The sequence below is a fragment of the Sturnira hondurensis genome, unplaced genomic scaffold (assembly GCF_014824575.4).
Source record: "Sturnira hondurensis isolate 20B ecotype Veracruz unplaced genomic scaffold, ASM1482457v3 Scaffold0014953, whole genome shotgun sequence".
Lineage (NCBI taxonomy): Eukaryota > Metazoa > Chordata > Mammalia > Chiroptera > Phyllostomidae > Sturnira > Sturnira hondurensis.
The window spans coordinates 1,523,410-1,542,786 of NW_028087584.1; the positions used below are offsets into that span (position 1 = coordinate 1,523,410).

Sequence of the window (19,377 nt, forward strand, 5' to 3'; positions counted from 1 at the left end):
TTGAGAAACTAGGGACAAGGAGGCTGAAGACTCAAGTTGGGAACATTGACCTAAATGACCTTTAGCTAAATCAAATGAAAGAAAAAGTAAATTAAACAAGATAAATATTCCTTTCCCTGGAATGCTTATATGCTAGTTCTCTGTAAAGGTTGTCACCTCCTCAGGGAAATAAACAGATTTTTCCCTAAAGTCAAACATTTAAATAACATTCTTATTTTCATATGGTTATAATAATTTAGTAAGAGTAAGCAAACACTGCTGCAAACTGAAGGACTTTCCATACCTGAGACACTTTGCCTGTTGGAATCTGAGTCCCCATTGCTGGAGTTAGAATTGTTGGAGGAGTTGTTGTCAACACCTCCCAGAAGGGGGCGCAAGTGGCTTACTGAGACTTGTTCAATGAATGATGTTCCATACTTGCGAAAATACCACCATTCAAATATCTAGAATAGAAAAATAATAAGCGTGATTATGGTGCTTGTTACTATTTATGATTTTTGTACACATGTCCATAAAATATGTTGCATTTACTAATTATATCTACCTTAAACACTTAATTAAACCATCTTTATGCCAAAAAGTTGTTTAATTTATTCTAAAAATTTCAGTGTTTATAAAAATTAAAACATCAATTACACTTTAAACTCTTAATGTTGCTTCTCCATTTAATATTGGTTTTGAAGAAAAATCTATAGCTACAATCATGGATTAAAAAACACTGTAAGAGTTGCTCAATATTCTTTTCCTTAAAATTTACATATCATTTTAATAACAAAATTATCATAGCTGAAACAGAACTCCAGAAATATATACAAAGAAGCCACTTTCAGAAGTATGACTTATAAAATATTCGAATTCTTGGCACCTTAGATTCTGATAAAACTATACCTCTATAATATTAAGATACAAAAATTATATTTAAAAAAACTATCTCTTTAGGGAAATGCTGGCTTTACAAAAAGAATGGAAGGCATCCCATTTCATCTATATATAACACCCAGATACTAAGAAATTCAGCAATGTCCCACCTGCTAAGAAGTACTTTACAAACATAAGCACCTGTTGTCTACCACTAATGTTTCTTAGTTCACAAGTTCACTAATTGTTATATAGTATAGGTTGCAAAGGAGAAAAGAAATAACTTTCATTAATAAAAGGAAAGAAGCAATGATACTCACATGACTAGACTAAAATCAGGACTTCCTAAGCCTGGAGAGGGCAGACGACCTCTCCCAACCACCGTTCTCACCTGGCTCCTCTGCCCCTCCAGTGATGGCTTTCCTTCCACTGTCCAAAGTTGCTCTCTCCCACTTCCTCTCCTTTCCTCCCTGTCTGATTTGGAATATGTTTCTTAAGCAGTCACTGATCATTATACAGAAGAAATTTAAAAAATACCTATATCCCAGTCTCATGGCAATATGATAAATGTGAAATTAACATAGAATTAATTACCTTTATCTTTATTTATTATCAAAATGTTGATATCTATTCTAGAATGGTCTTTGGGCTATTACTTTTAAATTGATGTCTTCTGGATTTTCTGGCCAAAATGGAGACATAGGTAAATACACTTTGCCACCCCATACAAACAAAAGAAAGACAACAATTTTATAAACAAAAAATAAACAAAACTGACAGAAAATCGAACTATATGGAAGTCTGACAACCAAAAAGTTAAGGAAGAAACATTCATCCAGACCTATAAGAGAGGCAGGTATGAGCAGCTGGGATGGAGAGGACTGGTGGCAAGGTGATAGCTGGAGGAGCGGGAGGTCCCACATTTGGGTGTGGATAAACCAGGAGGAACAACTGGGGAGTGAGACAAACGATGCTACCCGTGGTTCCAGCTCAGGGAAATAAAGCTTCACAACGTCTAACTGAAAAAAACCTATGGGAGTTGAGGTGGCAGGACAAAATTCCACTCTCATAGGACAGTTCATGGAAAGACTCCTAGGGTCCTAGAATACACACAAACCCACCCACCCAGGAATCAGCACCAGAAGGGCCCAATATGCTTGTAGATAGTGGAGGAAGTGACTGAAAGCTGGCTGAGAGGTGAACAAGCAACATTGTTCCCTCTTGGACACTTCCCCCATATACAGCACCATAACGTAGCCATGTGGTTGCTCCACCCTGGCAAATACCTAAGGTTCTGCCCCTTACTACCTAACAGGCCCACCAAGACAAAAAAAATGGCTAAGATGAAAGAACAGATCAAAGCTCCAGAAAAAAATAGAACTAAGTGATGAAGAGATGGCCAACCTATCAGATGCAGAATTCAAAACACTGGTAATCAGGATGCTCATAGAAATGGTTGAGTATGGTTGCAAAATGGAGGGAAAAGGGAAGGCTTTGAAAAGTGAAATAAAAGAAAATGTATAGGAAACCAACAGTGAAGGGAAGGAAACCTGGACTGGAATCAATGATTTGGAACAGAAGGAAGAAATAAACATTCACCCAGAACAGAATGAAAAACAAGAGTTCAACAAAATGAGGAGAGACTTAGGAACCTCCAGGACAACTTTAAATGGTACAACATATGAATCATAGGGGTACCAGAAGGAAAAGGAGAAGAGCAAGAAGAAACTGAAAACTTACTTGAAAACATAATGAAGAAGAACTTCCCCAATCTGGCAAAGGAAATAAACTTCCAAGAAGTCCAGGAAGCTCAGAGTCCCAAAGAAGTTGAACCCAAGGAAGTACACACTAAGACACATCATAATTACATTACCCAAGATTAAATATAAGGAGAGAATCTCAAAAGCAGCAAGAGAAAAGGAGACACTTACCTACAAAGGAAATCCCATAAGACTATCAGCAGATTTTTCAAAAGAAACCTTGCAGGCAAAAAGGGGCTGGAAAGAAGTATTCCAAGTTATTGAAAGGCAAGGACCTACATCCAAGATTACTCTATCCAGCAAAGCTATCATTTAGAATGCAAGGGCAGATAAAGTGCTTCCCAGATAAGGTCAACTTAAAGGATTTCACCATCACCAAGCCCTTACTGTATGAAACATTAAAGAAACTTACCTAAGAAAAAGATAAAAAATACAAACAGTATACAGCAACAAACTCACAGCTATTAACAACTGAACCTTAAAAAAAAAAAACCAAAAACGAACTAAGCAAACAGCTACAGTAACTAGAATAGGAACAGATTCACAGAAAAAGAGATCACACATAACCCTAGGAGGGTTATCAGCAGGGAAGTAGAGGGGGGAGAATGGGGAAAATGTTACAGAATAAGAAGCATAAATGGCAGGTACAAAATAGACAGGAAGAGGTTAAGAATAGTATGGGAAATAGAGAAGCCAAAGAACTTATATGTATGACCCATGGACATGAACTAAGGTGGAGGAATGATGGTGGAAGGAGGGGTACAGGACAGAGGTGAACAAAGGGGAGAAAAAATGGGACAACTGTACTAGAAGAATCAATAAAATATATATTTTAAATATTGATGTTTCTCTTTTGCTCTACCAAATATTTATTTTAAAAAGACAGAAAGAATATTTATGAATGACCAAAAGAAAATGTCAATTAGACCAAATGTTTCCAAACCTTTAATAGGACAACTTGATTTAATTCTAAAGAAATATTTCTTCTGACCATGTATATTTCTATATGTTAAGACTTCAAGTAATTTCACTGGGTAGATGGAAAAGTATGATATGGAAGTAAAAAAAGAAACAGGACTAGTCTATAACAGTTGAAATGTTAGGAATAAGAGATTTTGCTTAAAGAGTGAAGAAAGTTTAAGAACGTAAATTTACAAACCATGGATCCAGAAAAGAAGTTGTTACTTTAGATGAGTTAATCTAACTGAACATCAGTTTCTTTAACTCTAAAGTGGACATCATATCTATTATTTATCATAAGTTACATTTACTATTAAAAATACATATATCACCCTGCCCAGTGTGGCTCAGTTGGGTGGAGCTCTGCCCCATAAACCAAGTTTGCAGGTTCAGTTCCCAGTCAGAGTACATGCCTAGGTTGTGGGTCCAGTCCTCTGTCAGGGTGTGTACAAGAGGTAATAAATCAATGTTTCTTTCTCACATTGATGTTTTTATGCCTTTCTCCCTCCCATCTCCCCTCTCTAAAATCAATAAGCATGTCCTCAGATGAGAACAAGAAAAAAAAAGAATACATTTATTATTAAGGGCCCTACATTTTCACAGCCATTGTCTCAATTCCCATATAAAAGACCTAGTTCAGTGCCTGCTGCATAGATGGTTCTCAAAAATAACAGGAGGACTTCCAATGGAGTTCCAATGGAGGACTTCCACCAAGATGGAGGAATAGGTGGAAACACTGTGCCTTCTCCCACAACCAAGTTTGAATACAACAAAGGTTTGGAGAACAAAGACACAGCCAAAGAACAGAAAATTGAATTATAAGGAAGACGGACAACAATGAACCGTTCAACCGGGACCGGTAAGAGGGGCGGAGCCAGGAGCAGAGCAGGGTGGGGCAGGAAAGATCCCCTGACTTAGACGCACAGGCAGCCCAGACTCAGTCAGGGTGTGGGGCAGACTGACCTCGGTTGTACATTCTCGCACAGTGAGACGGACCACGCAGGCCCCAGGGGGCAAACCCAGTGGTGGACGGATGGCGGTGGTGGCACATTCGAGTGCAGTGGGATGAAACGCGAGGGCCCCGGTGATGGTGGCAGCTGCGGCAGCAGTGGAGGGAGGTGGCAGACGAGACCGCCATTGCTCCTCTTTGACCCGGCCACCACATATAGCATCACAACCCAGCGACTGAGTTGCCCTGCTCTGGTGAACACCTAGGGCTCCAATCCTGATACATAACAGGCACAAACAGTCCAAAAGATGGCTCAAAAAGAACTCAAAGTCCCAGAGCCAATAACTCTAAGCAACCAAGAAATACCCAGCCTCTCAGATGCACAGTTCAAAACACTGGTGATCAGGATGCTCACAGAACTGGTTGATTATAGTCACAAATTAGAGGAATATATGAAGGCTAAACTAATTGAAATTAAGGGAGATGTCCAGGAAACCAATAGCGATGGAAAGGAAACGGGGACTCAAATCAATGGAATGGACCAGAAGGAAGAACAAAACATCCGACCAGAAAGAAATGAAGAAATGAGAATTCAAAAAAATGAGGAGAGGCTTAGGAACCTCCAGGACATCTTTAAACGTTCCAACATCTGGATTATAGGGGTACCAGAAGGGGGAAAGAAACAGCCACGAGTGGAAAACATATTTGAACAAATAATAAAGGAGAACTTCCCCAGTCTGGCAAAGGAAATAGACTTCCAGGAAATCCAGGAAGCTCAGAGAGTGCCAAAGAAGTTGGACCCAAGAAGGAACACACCAAGGCACATCATAATTACATTAGCCAAGACTAAAATGAAGGAGAGAATCCTAGAAGCAGCAAGGGATAAGGGGACAGTCACCTACAAAGGAGTACCCATCAGACTGTCAGCGGATTTCTCAAAAGAGACCTTACAGGCAAGAAGGGGCTGGAAAGAAGTATTCCAAGTCATGAAATCCAAAGACCTACAGCCAAGATTGCTTTATCCAGCAAAACTTTCATTTAGAATGGAAGGACAGATAAAGTGCTTCTCAGATAAGGTCAAGTTCAAGGAGTTCATCATCACCAAGCCCTTATTATATGAAATGGACTTATATAAAAGGGACTTATATAAAAGGGACTTATATAAAAGGGACTTATCTAAGAAAAAGAAGATAAAAAATACGAACAGTGAAAGGACGGAAAACTCACAGTTATTAACAACCGCACCTAAAACAAAAGCAAACCAAGAGGACAGCTAGATCAGGAGTGGAACCATAGAAATGAAGATTGCATGGAGGGTTAGCAACAGGGGAGTGGGAGGAGGAGAAGGGGAGAGAAGGTACAGAGAATAAGTAGCGTAGATGGTAGGTAGAAAATAGATGGAGGGAGGGCAAGAATAGTAGGGGAAATATAGAATCTAAAGAAATTGAGACACGTGGTCATAAACTAAGGGGGGAGAATGTTGGGGGAGAGGGTGTGCAGGATGGAGGGGAATGAAGGGGGGAATAGAACAACTGTAATGGTATAATCAATAAAATATATATATTTTAAAAAAGTAACAGCAATGATGTCACTGTTTGCAGTGATGATACACCTCTCATAGGCAGCATACCTCACACACTGCTATAACACACCTCTTTTTTGCCAGTCTACAATCTGAGCTAGCACAGCATCTTGTCTTGCTACTGTTGGCTGAACAACCTGGAAATCATTGTGAAAAAGGGTATTGCTCACCATTCAGTCCTAACTACCTAAAAAAGCCCTGAAGAGATTTATGGCTTTGCCTTTAGAAGAGACGAAAGACTCCAAGGGACTGAGAACACTGATCACAGAACTGCAGGTAGCTCTCAATCACCTGTGGTGGGGAGCTCTTTTTCTCTACTTCCTATACTCTGCTGTTTGGGCTCCTGCCAGGCCTTAGTCCGTTCATTTAGTCACACAGCACTAAATACTGCACAGCTGGCATGAGTTGCAGAGCACAGATGTGGCCTCTGCCACTATTCATCCATGCCACAGACCCACAATGCCTCCCACAGGTTGCTCCTAGCATGGCCTATACCCATCACAAGAAAACAACTTATGACAATTCAGATTTGTCAGTTACTCCAACCGAATCTCAGAATGTTCCGTACTAGAAGGGACTTTAAAGAACCATGTGCAGTCTCCATTAAGAGATAAAGAATAAGTTCTATACATGAAGGTACAGTGACCTGACCAAAGTCACACAACTAATCAAGTAGTTGTTTAATCTAAAGCCCCAGATCTGTGCCACTATTCTTACTAGGACCCTATAAGAAGGTATCTTTTTATAACTCTCTTGATCACTTAAACAAACACAGATAGATATAGCCTATCACTTCTCTTTTCAAATCTTCACTTAGATATGTCCTCTGAGGTTTCTTAGCTGTCAAAATCAATCCAGAAGTAGCCTATCAAATGAGAACAGATAATTCATCCTAAGATGTAAATGATTCATATTAACAGGATATTTACCCTGTAATAGGAGACAAAACTTCCACACAGTATTTCCAAAGTAGGAATAATGGACCTCAGTAAAGACTGGGTTATTTTTGCAGCCGTTTCAGGACTGTCTTGTCATAGCAAAAGATGGCTACTTACCCATCGCTGTGTTTGTTTATACTAGTGCCCCCAACACCCTAGAACAGGGGCTCCAATATATAGTGACTAAATAACCACTGAAAGGAAGAAAGAAAGGACTTGAAGCCATCTTCAAACCAAGTCTTCTAATATGGGGTCTTAACATAACAATCTGCCCCTTATCAGGCCTTGGGTCAGCATGTCACAGTATTTTGGAAGAGCTGCACTGATCCAAATGGGCAGATGGTGTTACCTAATATGCACATATTTGTTGTCACTCTGAATTTTTCTCCATGGTGCATAACCAAAAATGTAAACTACAAAGCTTTCGTAAAGAAATTTAGATTTTAAAATTAGTTCTTGGACATGCTAATAGCTAACTGGGCTTGCCACAGTGGACCAAAACAGATTTTTTCTAATCATCACCGGAGGATATGTCTATTGATTTCAGAGAGAGAGAAAAAGAGAGGGAGAGAGACAGAGAGAGACATCAATATGAGAAACAACAATCATGGGCCTCCCATATACACCCCGACTAGGGATCAAACCCGCAACCTAAGTACATGCCTTGACCAGAAATTGAACCCGCAACCTTTTGGAGTACAGGAAGACACTCCAACTAACTGAGCCACCTGGCCAGGGCCAAAACAATTTTTAATTGTTTTAATCTGAAAATAATAAAATTAAAATATGAACTTACTCAATTCATAGTCTTAAAATGTAATCTTTCTATTATTTTTTCCTACTCATGTTCAACCCCAAGGATTATACAGATCAAGTAAGATGAAAACTAAAAAGCATCAATTGGGTTTAACATTTAGGAAGCCAATAGTGACCCTACTCTAGCTGAAAGGTAAAAATTCTAATACAGTTCATGATAGCTGAGTTGTATGACTTTGGTTGGTTCTTTTAATTCTCTGTGGCTCAGTTATCTAATGTGTAAAAGAAGGTCAGAGTAAGCACTCAGTTAATGTTGGATAAAGGGGTGGATCAATGGAAGAAGGGATGGATGGACGGATGCATGGGTGGATGATAAGGACTGGCCTGCTGATTTAGTGGAATATAATTTAAAAAACCATTAGGACCAATGAAAAGGTTATGTTCATTTTGTTTGTTATAAAAAAGGAGCCTACATAGATTTGTGGAACAGGAAAGAAACTAGTGGAAAGAGAGAAACTGAAGATGCAAAAGTACAAATAACCAAGGGACAAGATGCCCAGAGCCTATGAAACACACTTACCCTGCCTTGAAAAGTAACCTACCACTTTTTGCTTGGAGCCAGAAAAAATGGGGAAGGATGAATGAATAGAGGGATACATTCTTTTTTGGAAAATAGGGTGTGATATGAGCTATTTCACACTAAGAAGTCATAAAAGGCTAAAAAGTGGCACTGATCTCAGTAGATTTCAAATAAGGTTTATCCTCTTGGTAATGAATGTAGAAATTGAATTGGGAATGTGAGTAAGGAAGAAGTGGTTTTGGGAAAAGTGATTTGGATCTATACCTTGCAGTACAGAAGGGTCATAAGCAAAACCCAGGACCCAGATCATATTTAAAACAAACACCCACTTGTCAAGGTCTCAGTTAACAATGCCTTGTGACTGCCTCCATTACTATTGGCAGAAGAAGAGAGGATGACTAAGGAGCACTGGGATTGGGGATTGGAGGTGGAGATACAGGTTGGCAGCTGGCCTAAGATGCAAATTTGTCTCATCTTCAACCATAGGGAAGGAGCAAAAATCTGACAAAGGGATAAGAGGCAAGGCTTTTCCATCTGTTTTCCACTCTTAAAAGCTAAGTATTTCCTAAAGATGCCTAGATACTTCCTAATCAATAAGCCCTCCTCTTCTTGAATTACGTGTTCTATATATAAGCTTTGTCCCCATGAATCAGGGGACTTCTCTATTCCCTATATCACATTTTAAAAAATACCCCAAGATTCCCATGTAGCAGCACCTTAGTAATTTCATACCAATTCCATTAAATCCATGGGAAATAAAAAATGTCACAGTCTTTAATTGGCTAAGTGCTTCCTGAAGATTAAAGTAAATGATGACAACACAATAGGGTAGACACAGTGACAGTGGAGATTAAAGAGGAAATAGGAAACTTTCTAGCAGTCTACTCTTATGGAAAAACAGCCAAATTGACAACTGCTCTAAATATTCAGAGATATATCTGGTGGTAAATGGTGTTTTGGTAAGAGGGAATATTCTGGGCTTAAATGAGACCAACTAAGGCAGTTGTCATGAATTATAAATAGTAAGATCCATAAACTTTTTAGTGTCTTGTTAGAATTTTCAAGTATATTCCTTTTGCCATACTCACCTACCTTCTCAAAGTCCCTCCTAATCCCTCATAACAACCTTTTTTTTTTTAGTCTTGGACTCTGTCCCTTTTGTTAGGAATACTGAAGAGTTAAAGAGAGGGTCGATCTCCTGCTTCTTTGATCTCCACAGATACCTCCTCAGTCACCTACTTCCCTAAACAGTTAAGGCAGCTGTGTGAAGGTCAGGTATTCATGCTCTTCCACCCTCTTTCCTGGGCACCTACTGCCTTTAAGAAAGAGAGAGAAGACAAAGAACTGAGGTTCTCTTCTAGGTTAACAGTTAGTGATCCATCACAACTTAGTGTCTGCACGCTCACAGGATGAGATTTTCCTTTGTAGCATTACTGACTGTGGCTAAGATAGAAAGACCACTCTCCTGGAATGAAATTATGGAGACCACAGATAATTGGGAGAAGCCAGGCTGTGCCATGTGTCCCAAATCCTGTCAGCTTATATTCGTGGTCTGCAGTGGTGCTCAGAATCCATGATGTTAAAGAAGCTCCCCAGACCTCCCCCAGCCATAGTGCTAGCAAAAGCCAGCCATGGTGCACATCTTGGTTCTTTCTGCACACACGCAGGCCCGGCAGAAGAAACCACAAGCTGTGGATCACTGATAGCTACAAACAGTTGCCCAGGGCCAGTCGCATGCAGCATCTGACATAGAACTGTACAAAACTCTTTGTAAATCTACCTAATATACAGAAACAAACAAAAAGAGGCATCCTAAATGTGAAGACAAAGCAACAGGTCCCAAATGAAAGAGCAAGGGAATTCTCCAAAGGAAGGGAATTCTCCAAAAGAAGAGCTAAATGAAATAGAGCCAAGCAATGTATGAGATACCAAGTTTAGAGTTATAATTTTAAGGGTGCTCAACAGCATTAAAAAAAAGACACAGAAACCATAAAAAAGAATCATTCATAAATGAAGAATGCAGTATCTGAAATAAATAATACACTGGAAGAAATACATGGTAGGTTTGATTGAAGCAGAAGATTAAATCAGTGATTGGGAAGACAAGGTTGAATAAAACACCCAAGCAGAATAGCAAAAAAGAAAAAAAATTTAAATGAGGATAGTTTAAAGGACCTCAGGGACAATGTGAAGTGTAACAACATCTGCATTATGGAACTACTGAAGGAGAAGAGAGAGGGGAAGGGATCTAGAACTTATTTGAAGAAACAATGACCAGACTTCCAGCCAAGATGGAGGCGTAGGTAGACAGATACACTGTGCCTCCTCCCACAACCAAAAGAGAGACAATAAAAATTTAAAAACAAAAGACAACCAGAACTGACAGAAAATTGAACTGTATGAAGCCCAACAACCAAGGAGTTAAAGAAAAAGAAGAAACATTCATTCAGACCTATAGGACAGGTGGGGATGGGCAGCCGAGTGGAGAGGATTCACAGCAATGTGGCAACTGGAGGACCAGGGCAGGCAAGGCAGCAGCTGGCAGACCGAATGAGGCAGTGGCTTGTGGACTGGGTGGTCCCACATTCATGTGCAGATAAAGCGGGAGGAGTAACTGGGGTGTGAGACAGACTACACAACCCAGGGCTCCAGCACTGGGAAATAAAGCCTCAAACCTCTGACTGGAAACACCTGTGGGGCTTGAGATGGCAGCAGGAGAAATTCCCAGCCTCACAGAAGAGTTTACTGGGGAGACCCAGAGGGCCCAAGAACATACACAAAACCCACTCACACGGGAATTAGCACCAGAAGGGCCCAATTTGCTTGTGGGTAGTAGGGGACATGACTGAAAACCATCAGAGAGTGGAGCAAGTGGCACTGCTCCCTCTCAGACCCCTCCCCCACATGCAGAAACACAACACAGCCACATGGGTTGCCCCACCCTGGTGAACACTTAAGGCTCCACCTCTTATTATGTAAAAGGTGCATGGAGACAAAAAAAATATGCCTAAATAGAAGAACAGATCAATGCTCCAGAAAAAACACAACTAAGCAACCAAGAGATAGCCAACTAACAGATGCACAGTTCAAAACGCTAGTTATCAGGATGCTCCAGGAACTCACTGGGTACTTTAACAGCATAAAAAAGACCCAGGCAGCAATGCAGTTTGCATTATGTGAAATAAAGAAAAATCTACAGGGAACCGGTAGTGACAGGAAGAAAATCAGGACTCAAATCAAGGGTTTGGAGTAGAAAGAAGAAACATTCAACCAGAACAGAATAAAGAAACAAGATTTCAAAAAATGAGGGGAGGCTTAGGAACCTGCAGAACATCTTTAAATGTTCCAACATCCGAATCATATGGGTGCCAGAAGGACAAGAGGAAAACCAAGAAACTGAAAACATAATGAAGAAGAACTTCCCCAATATGGCAAAGGAAACAGACTTCCAAGAAGTCCAGGAAGCTCAGAGAGTCCCAAAGAAGTTGGACCCAAGAAAGCACACACCAAGACACATCGTAATTACATTACTCAAGATGAAAGATAAGGAGAGAATCTTAAAAACAGCAAGAGAAAAGGAGATACTTACCTACAAAGGAGTTTCGATTAAACTGTCAGCTGATTACTCAAAAGAGACCTTGCAGGCAAGAAGGGGCTGGAAAGAAGTATTCCAAGTCATGAAAGACAAGGACCTACATCCGAGATCACTCTATCCAGCAAAGCTATCATTTAGAATGGAAGGGCAAATAAAGTGGTCCCCGAATAAGATCAAGTTAAAGGAGTTCACCACCACCAAGCCCTTATTATATGAAATGTTAAAGTGACTTATCTAAGAAATAGAAGATAAAAAACTATGAACAGTAAAATGACAACAAACAACTATCAACAACTGAACCTAAAAAACAAAAACAAACTATGAAACAACTAGAACAGGAACAGAATCACAGAAATGGAGATCACATGGAGGGTAGTTAGTCGGGGAGTAGGAGGTGACAAGAGGGGAAAAAGATACAGAGAGTAAGTTGCATAAATGGTAGGTGGAAAATACACAGGGGGAGGTTAAGAATAATAGAGGAAATGGAGAAGCCAAAGAACTTATATGTATGACCCATGGACATGAACTAAAAGTGCTGTTGGGATGGGGGTGTAGGGCAGAGGGAAATAAAGGGGAGGAAATGGGACAACTGTAATAGCATAATTAATAAAATATGTTTTTAAAATTTGTCTGAAAAAAAAGAAATAATGACCAAAAACTTCCCTAACCTGGTAAAGCAAAAAAGACACACAAATCCAGGAAGTGTACAGAGTACCAAATGAGATTGATTCAAAGAGGCCCACTCAAAGTCACATTACAATTAAAATGGCAAACAAAGCTTGAAAACAAGTAGAGAATCTTAAAAGCTGCAAGAGAAAAGCAGTTAGTTCCCCAGAAGGGAGTTCCCATAAGAATGTCATCTGATTTCTCAACAGAAATATTTCAAGCCAGAAGGGACTGGCATGAAATGTTCAAGGTGATGAAAAGTAAGGACCTACTCCCAAGGCTGATTTACCCAGGAAGGCTATCATTTAAAACTGAAGCAGAAATAAAGAGCTTTCCAGACCAGAAAAAGCTAAAGGAGTCTGTTACCACCACACCAGCACTAGAACAGGGAAGTGGGGAAGAAGGAGGAGGAGGAAGAAGAACAATGGAAAATAAAGAAGTTTTTAAAAAGAAATGACAATAAATACATATATCAATAATCACTTTAAATGTAAATGGCTTAAATGATACTATCAAAAACATAGAGTAACTGAACGGATAAGAAAACAAGACCCACATATATGCGATCTTCAAGAGACCCACCTTAGAATGAAAGATACACTACACACAGACAAAAAGTAAAGGGATGGAAAAATATTTCATGCAAATAGAAAGGGGAAAAAATCTGGGGTAGCAATACTTGTATCTGACAAAATAGGTTTGAAAACCAAGGCAAAGAAGGATGGTACATAATGACAATGGGAACAATTCAAAAAGAGGACATACTCCTAGTAAATAAACATTTATGCACCCCACATAGGAACACCTAAATATGTAATCCAAATCTTGATGGATATTAAGGGACCCAAGCAGTCCTAGGATGGAAATTCAGGCCTACCTCAAGAAAAAAGAAAAAGCTCAAATAAATAATCTAACTTGACACTTACAGGAATTTGGAAAAGACCAACAAACAAAGGCCAGAGTGAATAAAAGGAAGGAAATAATAAAGATAAGAGCAGAAATCAATGAAATCAAGTATAAAAAAGAAAAACAATACAAAAATCAATGAATCCAAGAGCTGGTTCTTTTAAAAAAGAAAACAAGGTTGACAAAACTTTAACCAGACTCATCAAGAAAAAAAGAGATGAGATGAAAAAAGGACTGCATTGCTTGCAGTCCTTTTTTTCATTTTCAGAGATGAGAAAAGGTTAGGAAAAAACTGACACCAAAGAAATACAAAGGACTGCAAGAAAATTTTATGAACAGTAACTATATGCCAACAAATTGGACAACCTGAGCAAAATGGATACATTCCTGGAAACATACAATCTTCCAAAACTAAATCAGGAAGAATCAGAGAATCTAAATAGAAGTCTGAATATTACAACCAATAAAATTGAAGCAGTAATCAAAAAACTACCAACAAACAAAAGCCCTGTACTGGATGGCTTCACAGGTATGTTTTATCAAATTCTGAGAACTTACACCTCTCCTTCTCAAACTATTCCGAAAAAATTCTAGAGGAGGGGAGACTCCTAAGCTCATTTTGAGACCAGCATCATGCTAATTTCAAAACCAGAAAAATAGACTAGAAGAAAAGAAAATGACAGGCCAATATCCCTGATGAATGTAGATGCAAATATCCTCAACAATATATTAGCAAACTCAATATAGCAATGCATCAGGAAGACCATACACCATGACCAAGTGGGATTTACTCTGGGGATGCAAAGTTGATACAATATTCATAAATCAATAAATGTGTTGCACCACATTAGAAAATGAAGGATAAAGCCCTTAAGAGCACGTCAATAGATACAGAAAAAGAATTTAATAAAATCCAGCACTCATTTATGATAAAAAAAAACTCTCAGCAAAATGGTAATATAAGGAACATACCTAAATGTAATAAAGGCCATATATGACAAACCCACTGCCGGCATCGTACTTAATAGGCAAAAACTACAAATGTTCCCCCTTAATGTTGGGGACAAGATAGGGATGTCCACCTTCATCTCTTATTCAACTAGTACTGGAAGTCCTACCCATAGCAATCAGACAAAAAGAAGAAATAAAAGGCATCCTAACTAGAAATTAGGATTTCTAGTTAGGATGCCTTTTATTCAAATTTTGAATATTAACCCCTAATATTCAAAAAAAGAAGAAGTAATACTGTTATTATTTATAACAGTATTACTGTACATAGAAAGTAATACTGTACATAGAAAGTCTTAAAGATTACACCAGGAAACTACTATAACTGATAAATGAATTCAGCAAAGTAGCAGGATATAAATTTAATATCCAGAAATCAACTGCATTTTTATATGCCAATAATTAACTATCAGAAAGGGAAATTAAGACTACAATCCCATGCAAATTTTCTTCAAAAAGAATAAAATACCTAGGAATAAACCTAACCAAGATGTAAAAGAACTGTACTCAGAAAATTATAAGACACTGAAGAGAGAAATTGAAGAGGATACAAGTAAGTGGAGGCATATACCATGTTTGGGGATAGGAAGAATTAACATCATTAAAATGTCCATACTACTCAAAGCAATCTATAGATTTAATGCAATTTCTATCAATATACCAATGATGTATTTTACAGAACTAGAACAAATATTTCCAAAATTTACATGGAACTACACAAGGTCCGAATAGCAATAGTGATGTTGAGAAATAAAAACAAAGTTGAAGGAATAGCACTACCTAAATTCAAACTATACTATAAGGTACTGTAATAGAAAGAGCCTGGTACTGGCATAAAAATGACACATAGATCACTGAAACAGAATAGAGAACATTTATAGTCGATTAATATTTGACACAGGAGACAAACACATACAAGGGCTAAATATAGTTTATTCAATAAACTTGTTGGGAAAAATTGGACAGATATGTGCAGAAAAATAAAACTAGATCACCTTCTTTCTTATGCCACGCACAAAAGAATACATTCAAAATGGATTAAAGACTTAAATGTTAGACTCAAAACCATAAAAATCCTAGAAGAAAACATACACAGTAAAATCTCAGCCATTGCTTGTAGGGGATGGAGGCCCTACAATGTCTCTTCCTCATTCTTTTTCAATGTTTTTTCTGACATATCTCCTCAGGCTAGGAAAACAAAAGAAAAAAATAAAGAAATGAGACTATATGAAACTAAAAGTTTTTCCACAGCAAAGAAAATCATTGACTAAATAGAAAAATAACGAATGGTGAATGGAAGAACATATTCACCAATATATCTAATTAGGGGTTAATATTCAAATCTTGTAAAGAACTTACCAAACTCAACACCAAAAAAGACCAAAAAAAAAAACCCCAAACCCCCAATCCAATTCAAAATGAACAAAGGACCTGAATAGACACTTCTCTAAGGAAGACATTCAGATGACCAATAGACATATGAAAAGGTGCTCAACATTACTAATTGTCAGAAATGCAATTTAAAAGCACATTGAGCTATCACCTTACACCTGTCAGAATGGTACCATCCATAAATCAACAAACAAAAAGTGCTGGCCAGAATGTGGAGAAAGGGCAGTGCACTGCATTGCACTGTTGGTGGGAATGCAGACTGGTGCAGCCACTGTGGAAAGCAGCATGGAATTACCTCAAAAAATTAAAAATGGAAGTGTCTTATGACCCAGTGATTCTACTTTTTGGAATTTATCCAAAGAAACCTAAAAACACTAATTCAAAAGAATATATGTACCTCTATGTTCACTGCAGCGTTATTTACAATCTCCGAAATACGGAAGCAGCCATCCATCAATAGATAAGTGTATTAAAGAACTGTGCTGTATTTACACAATGAAATACTACTTGGCAGTAAAAAAAGAAGAAAATCTTACCCTTTGCAACAACATGGATGGACCTGGGGAACATTATGCTAGGTGAAATCAGCCAGTGAGAGAAAGACAAATACCGTATGATTTTAGTCATAGTGGAATCTAATGAAGAAACTGAACTTACAAGCAAAATAAAGACAGAATCATAGATAGAGAGCAGGATGACAGCTCTTAGTCAGGGTTGAGGGGGCAGGGATCCAGCACAAAAGAAAAAAGAACTCATGGACATGGATAACACTGTGGTGATTGCCAGGGTGAACAGATGGGTAGGTGTGGAAGAGGATATAAGGGGGATAAATGGTAATGCAAAAAATACAAAAAGATAAATTATTAGTAAAAGGAAATATACATGTGAAAATAAACAAACAGGAATAAACTCTCCAGATAATTTTGATGAAGTTGATTAATTCCTTTATTCACTGGACCTCTATGCAATCAACAAATACTCCTAAGTGTTTACTTATTATATAGTCATATACAAAAATACAGATATTGTCCTAGCCTTTGTGAAACTTCTATTATAAAGAGAAGAAACAATAAATGATGAAACAAAAAAAGTAAATTGTGGTAAGTGTTCATCTATGTTCTAACCTGGCCAAATTTGACCTAATCCATAGCCGATTGGGAAAATAGGAAAAAAAATGTCTCTTCCAGAAAAGGCTGAAGTCTCCCTCCCACTTTCATTTCTTTTCTTCTCTACCCTGTCCCCCTTTTTGTCTACCTGACCTATTTCTGTTAAGTCTGTTAACATGAAAACATCAACTGGTAGGCACTGGGGCTATCCACCTTCCTAGTCAACATCTTCATGAAAGGCAGAATGATCCTGTGCCAAAGCAGTGGAAATTAAAATCCTAGGCCTCACTCCACCCTTACCTAGCAAGATATCTTGGGCAAGTCATGAACTTTCTGGATACCTAGTCCTTAGTTAGGTCTTTCCTGGTTTCAATTGCATGGCTTTTGATGGTTCCCACCTCCAGCCCTTCAACCATATAATTTTCAAGCCTCTCAATTTTTTCTCAAACATAAACTAAAAAAGCTAAAAGAATGGTTTTGTCCCTTATTCTGCCATTAGCATTTTTATCTCCTTCACCAAGTCTAATCATTAATCTGATCCACTCATATCCACAGTCAGACCCTGACAGGCATCTATCTACCCTGTGGTACTTGGTCTCCTGCAGAAGATTATTAATTTTCATAGTGACCCCAAGCAGCTGTGATCTGATAAGGCCTTAGTTTCCTCACACTGCCTGCAGGCTCCCCAGCCATCTAGCCCCCACAGCATCCCTCTCATTCTTTATTCTAGAGCAAGATACAAGCTGCTTCATAATGGACACTACCTGGTATTTATTTATATGGTACTTCCCACACTCCAAGAGCCCTTCCAGTCAAGATTCCCTGAGTCTTTTTTCACTTTTAGAACAGAATCACTTGGGTGATTCATATGGCTATCAAAGTGCTACCTAAAGTGCAGGTCAAGTTATTCAGGTAAGTGAAGAAAAGTCAAAAGGAGCCATAACAACCTTCTAGTCCCACTCCCTTACTTTTGAACAAGAGGAGATAAAGGGCATGATCAAACAGGTCTGGATTCAAATTTCGCTATGTATTTGCTACATAACCTTGGCAAAATTATTTATACCATGTGTAGGTTTCTGCTCAGCAGCACAAAGACACTGGTTATATCTACCACCTAGAATTTCAATGAGAATTAAACAAAATAATAAATGCAAAGTGCTTAAGACAGTACCTGGAATAGAGTGGGAAACTCAAACTAAAAGGTTTTTCTTAGGCTCCACTGAGAAAAAATGCCAATCAGCCACAAAGTCAGGCAATAAAGAACTTTATTGGGGTTTGTGTACCCAGGTGAGGTTCCTCGGTCCACAGAATGGGGCCAGGGAAGTCGCCCCCAAGCAGGAATATGGCAGGGTTTTATTTTCATTGGCTCCCCTTTGAACAAAATGGCAATATATCATTGGTGGCTTTCCTTGGGCTCAGGTTGCTACGTGGATATCCGCTTTGGCAAAGCCCGCCTTTTCAGCTCTCTGGTTTGATGTTAGCCATTTTTCCCGGTTGTAGTTCAGCTGCCGTTTTGTCCTACCCCGCCCATCCTGACACAAATAGACCTTTTTACAACAAATTTCCTACTACTGATGTTATCTCTACTACTATTTTCCCCAAAACATAACTTTTTCACATCTAAACCATGAACTAATGAATTTTTTCTTTAGTATTCTAAATTTCTGCATTTTTTGTTCTTGGTTCCCACTTTTAAAAATTATGCTCTGGATGCCTACTTTCTAGCTCTTCATTTAATATTTGTAATATGTAGTTGTAGGAGCTTGTCTATATATATATTCATGAGGATACAGGGATCTAGGCATGAATGTCAATACAATATAACAGCATTTTCTCTATTCTACCAACATTTTGAGAAAACTGTGGGGAGTATTTTCTCCACATATCCACCTGACCACTCTCAAAAGCAAAAACAAAACCCAGAAATTATCTCCATTGACATAAACATTGCCTACAAAGGCTACTTCAAGCAGACAGACATGTCCTTGCTAGAGGAGATAAGAGACAAAATTGGTAGATTTGGGCTGTGACAACAGGTGCACTTCCTGTGGCTGGAAAGAGACTGAGGTGAAAAGGCTTGTGCTAAGCCAGCAGAGGCAACTCGAAGTTAAGAGACTGAGCTGGCTGGATGGGTACCTGGGCACAGGAACCAAAAGGGAAGAGAGAGAGAGGTGGGTGGTATAACTCATTGCAGGTTTTTTACTTGGGAAATTAATAACAAGCTGTGACATCCAGTAAAATGCATACTGATTAGTTCTCATTTATTTTTAAACACATCAGTGTGAAGGAGAGCAGCATTTGGCAAACCCATTTTATTTCTA

General features: G+C 38.6%; 1 protein-coding gene across 8 annotated transcripts in view; it reads right to left on the minus strand.

Annotated features, from left to right (window-relative positions):
- ST7 (suppression of tumorigenicity 7) overlaps nucleotides 1-19,377 on the minus strand; it is a 319,529-nt gene that overhangs the window by 152,230 nt on the left and 147,922 nt on the right. For all 8 annotated transcript variants that reach the window (XR_005069142.1, XR_005069143.1, XM_037064214.1 and 5 more), the window contains one exon: nucleotides 284-443. Coding sequence is in view for 6 of the 8 variants with exons in the window: in XM_037064214.1 (XP_036920109.1) it covers nucleotides 284-443 (160 nt within the window). In the remaining 2 variants the exon portion in view is untranslated. The remainder of the gene's footprint in view (nucleotides 1-283; nucleotides 444-19,377) is intronic.